The sequence below is a fragment of the Lathyrus oleraceus genome, chromosome 6, assembly GCF_024323335.1.
Source record: "Lathyrus oleraceus cultivar Zhongwan6 chromosome 6, CAAS_Psat_ZW6_1.0, whole genome shotgun sequence".
Lineage (NCBI taxonomy): Eukaryota > Viridiplantae > Streptophyta > Magnoliopsida > Fabales > Fabaceae > Lathyrus > Lathyrus oleraceus.
Genome location: NC_066584.1, coordinates 292,414,935 through 292,425,769, shown reverse-complemented (window position 1 = coordinate 292,425,769; position 10,835 = coordinate 292,414,935). Strand labels below are relative to the sequence as shown.

The 10,835-nt window shown below is 36.8% G+C and overlaps 1 protein-coding gene across 1 annotated transcript; it reads left to right on the top strand.

Annotated features, from left to right (window-relative positions):
- Window positions 1-3,008: 3,008 nt before the first annotated feature.
- Window positions 3,009-5,057, top strand: LOC127095271 (uncharacterized). Its single transcript, XM_051033984.1, has 3 exons — window positions 3,009-3,735; window positions 4,022-4,606; window positions 4,918-5,057. The coding sequence occupies exons 1-3, from the start codon at window positions 3,009-3,011 to the stop codon at window positions 5,055-5,057; spliced, it is 1,452 nt and encodes a 483-aa protein (XP_050889941.1).
- The last annotated feature ends 5,778 nt before the right edge of the window (window positions 5,058-10,835 follow it).

The window sequence follows — 10,835 nt, the reverse complement described above, 5'->3', positions numbered from 1 at the left end:
AGAAGAATGATGTTCTGATGAGATAATTTAGGTTTAAACACAATTTCTATTTATGGATACCACAAAAAAAATACTTGTTCTTCCACATGCTTAATGTCCAAGGAAGATAAAGTCAAGTTGTGGCACCAGAAGCTTGGACATCTGAATCTAAAAGGTAAGAAGAAGATTATGTCTGAAAAAGATATTAGAGGTATACCAAATCTCAAAATTGAGCAGGGTAATGTTGGTGGTGAGTGTCAAATTAGGAAGAAAACTAAGATGTCACACCCGAAGTTGGAACGTCAGACTACTTCCAAAGTTTTAGAACTTCTTCATATGGACTTAATAAAGCCTATGCAAGTTGAAAGTGTTGGTGGAAACAAGTATGTCTATGTGGTTATTAATAATTTTTCAAGGTTTACTTGGGTGAATTTTATCAGAGAAAAATCAGACACTTTTGAGGTATTCAAACACCTTTATCAACACATTCAAAGAGAGAAGGGAATTATGATTGTCAGAATCAGAAGTGACCATTTCAAGGAGTTTGAAAATGCAAAATTTTCTGAATTTTGTTCTTTTGAAGGTATTGGTCATAAGTTATCATCTCCCATCACTCCTCAGTAAAATGGAGTTGTTAAATGCAAGAACATAACATTACAAGAATCAGCTAGAGTCATGCTTCATGCAAAAAATCTTCCTTATCATTTTTGGGCTGAAGCAATGAACACTGCTTTCTATATCCACAATTGTATTACTCTGAGAGATAGTACTTCATCTACCCTCTATGAATTATGGAAAGGAAGGAAACCTACTATTAAATATTTTTATGTGTTTGGGAGAAAATGCTACATTCTGGCTGATCGTTAACAGAGGAGAAAGATGGATCCCAAAATTGATGAAGGGATATTTCTTGGTTACTCTACAAATATCAGAGCTTAGAGGGTATTTAACTCCAAAACCAAGGTCATGATGGAATCCATTAATTTTATGGTTGATGATTCAATTATTGTGAGAGAGACTGATGTCGATGAAGATGTTGGAACATCATCTCAGCAGATTGATGCTTCAGAAAATATGGAAGACATTGAGTCCAATATTGAGCCAGCAAGGAATGAATCAGATAACCCTCAAGCCAAAAAAAGGTACCTCTATCAGAATTCAAAAAGATCATCCAAAGGAACTTATTATTGGAAATCTGAATAAAGGGACAACCACTAGATCCAAAGATGTGATATCCAAAGCTTGCTTTGTCTCAAAGTTTAAACATAAAAATGTGAAGGAGGCCTTGACTGATGAATTATGGATCAATGTTATGCAAGAAGAACTAGGCCAGTTTAAAAGGAATGAATTGTAGGACCTAGTTAGTAGGCCTGAAGGGATGAATGTTATTCGCACAAAATGGATTTACAAGAACAAGTCTGATGAAAATGGAGTTGTGACCAGAAACAAGGTTAGGCTTGTTGCCTAAGGATACACTCAAATTGAAGGGGTTGATTTTGATGGGACTTTTGCACATATTGCTCGTCTTGAATCCATAAGATTTCTCTTAGGAGTGACATGCATGCTGAAATTCAAGTTATTCCAGATGGATGTGAAAAGTGCCCTCCTGAATGGGTACTTAAATGAAGAAGTATATGTTGAAAAACCCAAGGGGTTCATAGATCCTAGCTTTCCATATCATGTTTTCAAACTGAAGAAAGCTCTTATTGTTTGAAGCAAGCACCTAGGGCTTGGTATGAAAGGTTAGCTAAGTTTTTTTTATCAACAATGGCTACAAGAAAGGGGGAACAGACAAGACCTTATTTGTTAAAGAAGAGTCTGGTAAACTCGTGATAGCCTAAATATATGTTGATGACATTGTGTTTGGAGGGATGTCGAACCAGATGGTTCAACATTTTGTCAAGTAAATGCAATCTGAATTTGAGATGAGTCTTGTTGCTGAATTAACCTATTTTCTTAGTCTTCAAGTTACACAAATGGAGGGTACTATCTTCATTTCTCAAAGAAAGTATGCTAAGAATATAGTGAAGAAGTTTGGCCTAGAAAGTGCTAGTCACGAAAGGACACCTACAACAACTCACTTGAAATTAACTAAGGATGAAAAAGGTGTTGATGTGGATCAAAGTTTGTACAGGAGTGTGATCGGTAGTCTTTTGTATATTACAACTAGCAGACCATACATTATTTTTGATGTAGGAGTATGTGCTAGATATCAGGCTAAGCCTAAAATTAGCCACATTACTCAAGTGAAGAGGATCTTGAAATACATCAATGGTACTAGTGAGTATGACATATTGTATTCTTATAGTTCTAATTCCATGCTTGTAGGGTATTGTGATGCAGATTAGGCAGGTATTGCTGATGATAGAAAAAGTAATTCTGGAAGATGCTTCTTCTTGGGAAACAATCTTATCTCGTGGTTCAACAAGAAGTAAAACTGTGTGTCCATGTCTAATACTGAGGTTGAGTATATTGCAGCAGGAAGCAGTTGCTCTCAATTGATTTGGATGAAACAAGTGCTAAAGGAATATAATGTCAAGCAGGATGTCATGACATTATATTGTAACAATCTGAGTGTAATCAATATATTCAAGAACCCCATTCAACATAGCAGGAAAAAGCATATTGATATTCGTCATCATTTTATTATGGATCTTGTTGAGGATAAAATTGTTACTCTTGAGCATGTGGCCACTCAAAACCAACTGACAAATATATTTACTAAAGCTTTATATGCAAATAAATTTGAGAAGTTAAGGGATGAATTGGCAATTTGCATGTTTGACGAGTTATAGCAATTACTAATGTGGAGGCGTGCAATCAATATTTTCTCTTCCCTCCATCTAGTGGTGCACGAAACTCCAGGTAAATCATTACAAACTTTCCTTATTGTTATGCTAACACTCCATAATCTCTCTCTTACCTACTCCATTGATTCCATTCTCTCTACCTTCAGTAAACTATTCATCATTATTCTCGCTTACTTTCATCTCTCTATAGTCAATCTCAACTCAAAATCTGTAATAAAGATGTCCAAACTTTCTGGCTTAACACCAAGCAAAAACACCATAGATCAATCGCCCCCGAGGATTGCATGTGCTAATGTGGATCATTCAGATGTTGTAACTGATGTCGGTCCTCTCTCCATTGTTCCAAGACATGTTCCTACTAAAAGGAGGGCTAGAACACCTACTGTGAAAAAGGCTAGGCCTTCAACTATAACGAAATCTTCTAACCCCTCTAGGTCGGTTCAAACTCCTTCTAGTAAGATTCGGAATATTGAGCCCTCTGTTGTTGTCAAGAAACCTCACTCTATGACTATCTTATATCTTGATCCTATTAAAACCACTGATGTCGAGCCTAATGTTGTTCCAATAGTAATGGGTAGTGTTGAATCAACTGCAAAACCAGGCTCTGGAAAAACAAGATCTAACTCTAGTGTTGTAAGTTTAGATAACCCTAGATCTGATAACACCCTAGGTCAATCTGGTATGAATGTTACTGATAAAGACATTGTTGATAAAATTATTCGTTTGATAGTCTCTCAAATTTTGGGTATTGAACCTAAGTCTGATGTTGTTCCGGATGTCACTACATCCTTGGCCCAAACTGATCATCTTGTTGAAACCCCACTTGAAAAATTTGATGGAAAGTCTAATAGTGAGTTTGTTCCAATTAAATCCCCTGAAAAATCTGAAGAGAACAATGATTCTGATAGTATGTCTATTGATATGTCTGACAAAGAAGAAAATTATGGTGTGAAGAAGGATCAATCTACATACATTGTAAATGTAGATGATTTGGACTCTGATGATGAGCCCCTTGATAAGAGATTGGCTTCAAGGATAGATAAGAATTAAAGAGTAGAAAAAGGAGAGTTGTTGAGTCTACAAGCAAGTATCTCAAGGCTCCCAATAAAAGTACAAGGGTTGGTCCTACTAAAGGGTGGAGCAAGATTGCAACTCCTGCCACCAAGAAAAGATCTCTGGAGAGGAAGGAAGTCCCTTATAGTTCTAGTGATTCTGACTTTGATGTTGAACAGAATGTTCAAGAAATTATGCCTCTAAAAAAGATGTTGAGAAAAAGGGACGTGCTAATGTGCCTGAAGTTCCCATTGACAACATCTCTTTTCGCTATGTTAAGAATGTTGAAAAATGGAAGTTTGTGTACCAAAGGAGGTTGGTTGTGGAAAGGGAACTTGGTAAGGATGCCTTTGAATGCAAAGAAGTGATGGGTCTGATTAAAGAAGTTGGGTTAATGAAAAGTGTGGATGGTTTTGGCAAGTGTTATGAGATGCTTGCAAAAGAGTTCATTGTGAATATGTCTAAGGATTGTGATAACAAGAGGAGTAAGGAGTTCATAAAGGTGTATGCGAGAGGAAGATGTGTGGATTTTTCTATAAAAATCATTAGCAGGTTCATGGGAAGAAGTGAAGAGGAACAAGCTAAAGTTGAGGTATCTGATAATATAATTTATAGGGAAATCATAGCAAAACAGGTAAATGAATGGCCAAGAAAAGGGAAGTTGTCAGCTGGTTGCTTGAGTGTGAAGTATGTTGTACTTCATAGAGTTGGAGTTGCTAATTGGGTTCCGACAAATCATACTTCCAACATTGCTATAGGGTTAGGTAAGTTTATTTACATTGTAGGGACCAAAACCAAGTTTGACTTTGGGTCCTATATTTTTGACCAAACCATGAAGCATGCTACCTCTTTTGTTGTGAAGATGCATATAACATCTCCCTCTTTAATTTGTGGTGTGATTCTGAGTCAGCATCCTAGTATTTTGATTAGTTTAGATGTTGCCTGCAAGAGAGAAAGTCATATTTCTTTGCATTATAGACTGATTACAGGGAAACATGTTCCAGACATTGTCATGACATATGGAAAGAAATCTACCAACTCTACTTCTACGACAGGAATCATTACTAAATTAAAGGACACAAGAAAACTTTGGATGAAACCATCAAAGCTTATATTGAAAAGAAAAGTAGGCTTGAGATCTTGATAAATGATTTGTCTAAAGAAGATGTTAAGGGAAACCTGGATGGTGATAAGGAGGAGTATAATGAGATCTAAGAAGATGCTTATGCAAATGGTGATGATGTTGAAGAGACAACCAGCATTAATGATGACTGATGTATTCTGTTCTCTTTGTGTTTTTTTCTTTATGTTTTTGCCTCATTTGTGGGCTATGCCCTGGAAAATTTGTGCATCATGTGTGCCTTTTTGGTCTGTAACATGATCTGCTACATTTGATACTTTTTTTGCTCCTAATGAATGTTTTTCCTGTTTTTATCAATTTTTGGCTAAAAAAGGGGAGTAGTGGTGTAGTGTTGTGGTTTTTTCGGGTTTGTGGCTATTTTGTATGTTGGTCTCTTTTGCCTTTTTCCCCTTGAGGGGGAGTAATAATTGAGGGGGAGTAGTTATTGCCTCTGTTATTCTATTTAAGGGGAGTATATGTGTTTTCTCTTCTAGTTTAATGATGACATGCTTACTTAGTGATAGTTCATGTTTGTTGTTGGGTTGCTGTGAAGTTAGACCAAATATCTTGACATCCTGTCTGGGATGATTTATTTTTCTCTGCAGAAAGTTTATGTTGCGAGAGTTTATTTCTCTCTGATATGACATTCTCTGTGAGGGTGGTTTTATATTGTTCTGCTGCGTATGCCTCTGATGCATCTTGGAGAAGTTCCAAGTTTGTTTATTGTGCATTTAATTTTAAGAAGTTCTCTTGAGTTTTTTTTTTGTTTTTACAAGATATGTTTTGCAAAGGTTGTTTTAGCCAAAAATTTCGAAAGAGGGAGATTGTTAGGTTGTTTGTTTTGTGATTGGCAGCATTTTGTTAAAACAAATGAAATAGCAAGATGTTGGATAAGATGTCTTGACATGCCTGTACGACATCATGGTGTGCTATGGTTTTACATTCTTAAAAGATTTTTTTTTAGTGTGAGATTAATGAAGGTTCTTTCATGCTTTGATTCATGCATTCTGCAGTTCAAAGTGCTTATTTCAGAAGCTCAAAGATCGGTTCAAACTGTGCCTTGTTTCCTAAGAAAGGATGTCAAAACATTTAAGGAAAAATTATATTAAATTTGATTTGATTTGATTCTACAGAAGACTGTGCAGTAGTCTGATTTGATTTGATCTGCTAATTATTTAGCCTGAAGCCTATGATATTCTATGGCTATTTAAAATGATGACTTTAACCCTAAGAAGATAACGAAGTTGCATATAAGATAGTCTCTGTTAGGGTTTAATTTGTTCGTTGTTATTTGTGAGTCCTTCTCGTATCACTTAGATGCTTGAATTGGACTGAGTTTTTGAGTTGTAATTGTGAATCACTCATTAGATCTTAAGCATGAGTGGATTCTATTTATTGTTGGAAGTTGTTATCACAGTTGTGTGATTGAAGGGAAGTGAGAATGGTCTCATATCTAGGAGAGTCTTAGATAGAAGTTCCAAGGATAGTGATTAGGTGAGAAGTTTGTAAAACCAGAGGTTGTTTAGAACTTCAAACTAATACTATTATAATTGATTTCCTTCCTGGCTTGGATGCCCCTAGACGTAAGTGAGGTTGCACCAAATTGGCTTAACAATTGATCTGTGTTATTTACTTATTGTTATTTAGTTTAACAATGTAATTTTTTGTGTTATGACAATGTCCTGATCCTAGTGTCGTTACATCGTATATGAAATTTGTTATTTGTGTACCGGAATTTCAAATTCCTCATCGCACATGATGATACGTAGAAGAGAGACCCGCAATATCGTCAAACACCCTAATAAAAACCTTTTTGTGACCCCTTTTATTTTTCCTTTTCAATATTTTAATCACTCAAAGAAAACAAATAACATCCGCTAAAATTATAATCGCAAATCTATCTAAATGTTTCACGTTGAGTATAACGGATGTGAGGGTTGATAATACCTTCCACTTGCATAATTGACTCCCGAACCCGAATTTGGTTGCGATAACCATTTTCTTTTTCTTTTTAGTATTGGAATTTTCCTTTTCCTTCTTTGGAATAAATAAAGTTTGGTGGTGACTCTATTTAATCATTTTGCGAGCGTGCAACATTCTTGTAGGTCATATTTTTCGCAATGCGACAACTGGCGACTCTACTGGAGAAATTTCTTCTGCAAGAGAGAGAGTCAAGCCTAATTTGGTTAACTTTGCGATCAAAATGTTAAATTTGTTTAACTTCTTTCTTCCATATGTTTTTTTTTATTACGTGCCATCAGTGCTAATTGTTTATATGATACTATGGGGCTTTCTGATTATTGGCACTTTGCAATATAGGCTCTACACCCGAGTTTGTGGAAAACTTAGGATTAAGATGTTGGTTGTGTAGTATTAGCCCGCAAGGTGTATGCCTCGTGGGAATGGTACGAAGACCATGCCTGAAGTATATTCTCTTGGAGGTATTATTGTTTGATGAGTCTTCATCAAAGCGATTATATTTTCAAACCAGATCAATGACTTTATGGACCTTTTTTAGAATCTTGGAGTCGATAGTTCTGTATTATCGACCTGCGAGATGTATGCCTCGTGGGGTTGATACGAAGACCTCACCTAGAAGAGATCATCTTGAGGGTATCACTATCTGACGAGTCTTCGTCAAGGTGGCGATATTTTTTAGGAGGGTCCATGACTCTAAGAACCTACAACCGTAGAGCCTACCTATGGGGTTCCATTAATCATAGATACATGTATATTGTCCTAACTATTACTATGAATAAACTAAACATGATATGCCCGTGTTCCTAAACTATGCATATGTATTGCATCTTCATGAACATAACACTTAGAATTTGAATTTTTGTTTCTAGGGAATCTAAGAAACTACAATTTTAAGCATTCAAGAGTATGGGGTCAGATATAAGAAACACCTACTCATTCAGATTCATATCTCCTAAGCTGAGCAGTTTGCCTGAGTTGTTTTCTCGACTACATCCAGTCAACAAGATCAACTTTGGGGAAAATCATGGGAGTATTCTACGTCTCCTAAGTCAATAGGTGAACTCACTAGCACTCTTGACACTAGCTCAGTTTTATGACCCCTCATTAAGATGTTTCACCTTTCTGGATTTCCATATAGCTCCCATAATAGAAGAGTTTGAAAATCTTGTGGGTATCAACATGAAGAACAAGCTATGTTTCCTTGGTATACAAGAGTTCCCATAGTTGTTGCTCTCCATATGAATAATAAAGATATCACTCATAATCTGGAGACCAAAGGGAACACTAAGGGTTTCTCACTCAAATTCCTAGTAGAAAAGGCTTATGTCTTTATTGATGCTCATAATTCCAGTGGATAATGGAAAGGGTGCAACTAATCAAGTTGCCCTTTAGCATTAAGATGCAATGACATAAGTATCTTTGGGATATAACCTTAGAAGGGAAGAAGGTAATGAGATAAGGCTTTAAAGCCCAAATCAAAGAGCTCGCACAACTACTCCAAGAAGCCCAGGATCACGCTACTCATGAGACTCACCTATGAGAAAAGATTGAAAGGACTTCTAGAAACCTTCATGCTAGCCTAAAAATGGCCTTAGAGGAAGTGGAGAACCTTAAGTCCTCCAACCAGCGCTTAAGAGAAGCCAGTGAGACTATAAGGAATTAATGGGGATTGAAAGTCCAACAAATGGAAAGCTTGATACAACAAGATCAGGAGTTCCTTCACCAGGGGTGCCTGGAAGCCATAAAATAATATGGGAAGTGTGAGCAAGTAGTCGAGCTCGCTAACAGTCTGTTATACACATTTCCATTGAGGTTAAGAGACGAATTCGAGGAGATGACACATGAGAACACTCCTCATGTTATCTTTGATTTCACCATTTTCTGTAGACATATGGTTAGAGATCTCCAAGAGGATCTAGAGCAGGTTAATAAAGTGTGAGACACTAATAGTGGCTAGGAGACTTTGTACTTGTTGTCATGACCCAAATTTTTCCCTCCCCTTTGCATTTTCATCTAACCTTTTGGTTTAAGGTTCATTTTCATTCATGAATATCCATATCATCTAGTGTACTAGCATCATCATAAATTCAAAGTTTTGAGGCTTATTTTACTTGACGATGACATAGGGTTTACTAGAAGATCAAGCCCTAGGAGTTATGATGATAAAGTTAATGTGGAGGGATCATCATGGTGATCAAAGGTGAAAAACCCTAATCAGGGATAGTTGGTGCTTGAGACCGAGGAGGTTGCGTCATGGTGTTCATTCATTTCCCAAACCATAGTTTCTTAATATTGAAGTCTGGTGAATCTTGTGGTTTGTTTTGAGTCGTTGTAAACCCTAGCTTGGCTCATGGCATTGATGATTTGTTACTCACTTGGTTTGAGGTTTGGTTGTTGTTTGACCCGAGGTTTGACCTAGTTAAACCCTAGTTCTTGGTGCTATTTGATTGGTCAAAGATGTGCTTGTAATGTTTTCATTTGATTGCATTATCCATGTTGCATTGAAAAAAGATTACAAACTTCATCATTTTTGCATAAGTTGACTTTTGGTCAACTATTGACTTTTTGGTCTAAGTTTAGCAATACCGTATTTGGCAAGCATAAGAAAATTATAATGATTGAAACATGAGCATGCAACTGATTCCTACACTTACCTGAGAAAAATAATTGATGCATGTCATCTCAGGTGATGTGATAAATAGACCAGGGGAATTGTTGCTTAATCCACTTAACAGAGAACGACTCACTAATTTGGTTTTTCAACACATGAAATAATGAACAAATAAGTTAATAGAAAATGTTACTAATAAATTGATAAAAATATCATCTTATCAGCATAAGTGTTCTTGAGCTCATGTTTGACTTATAAATAAGGGGACGAGAGTATCAGTGGCACAAATGCAGTCTCAATATATACCAAGATAGAGTTAGGCATCTTAATATATGAAATTTAAAGTGCTTGCAAAATGTAGTGGTTAAACAAAACAATTTATTGCAAAGATAACTATTTTCCAATGCTCCATGTTCTACGAAGCAAAATCATCATGTAATAATGAAGCGGCAACATGGATAAAGTAAATTAACAATTTGGACATTATCACCAAAAGTCGTGAAGACAGCCTTTGGAAGAGTATAACCATCTGCAAAACTACACGAAGATCATTCCACTACTCAGTGTCTTCTTCTATCAGCTCAGAGTCAATCAAATGCAAGTCCCACACCCAATCTTGATTCTCCTTATAGCCCATGTATGAAACCTTTTGTTGTTGCCTCCCCCAACTATGATAAAGCTCAGGGTAATCATTAGCCAGTTCAGAATTACCCAACCATTTTGCTGTCTAAAACTTCAAATTATCCCCATTGTGAAGTTTTCCTTTGATACCATCAGAAAACTTGAAAAGATTTCCCGATTGACTATACCAAGAATAAAGAGATCCCTCCACCAAATAGAATCCCTCCTACCTATTGTCGCAACGCGAAAAACAACCGGCGGGAAAAACAAACAAACAGAGCCGCCACCATGCGTTATTTATCCCAAAGGAGGGAAAGGAAACGCTCGAAGTAAACCTGGAAGGGAAATGGTCTTACGACCGGAGATTGCAAGGATCGGGAGTCGGTTACGCAAGGGGAAGGTATTAGCACCCCTCACGTCCATCGTACTCGACAGGATCCACGCTCAGAAAGGATAGAAAAAGGTTGTTGAATAACTGCTCAAAAGAATGCACACACACTAGAATAAAACACAGATGAAAGACGACGGAGGAAGCGGACTCGGCAGGATGTCGCATCCTGGGCCTACGTAGTTCGTCAGAAACAAACATCAGAGTCGACGTAGTTCGGGGAAATGGGAACGGGCTCGCTAGGATATCGCATCCTATGCCTACATATCTCAT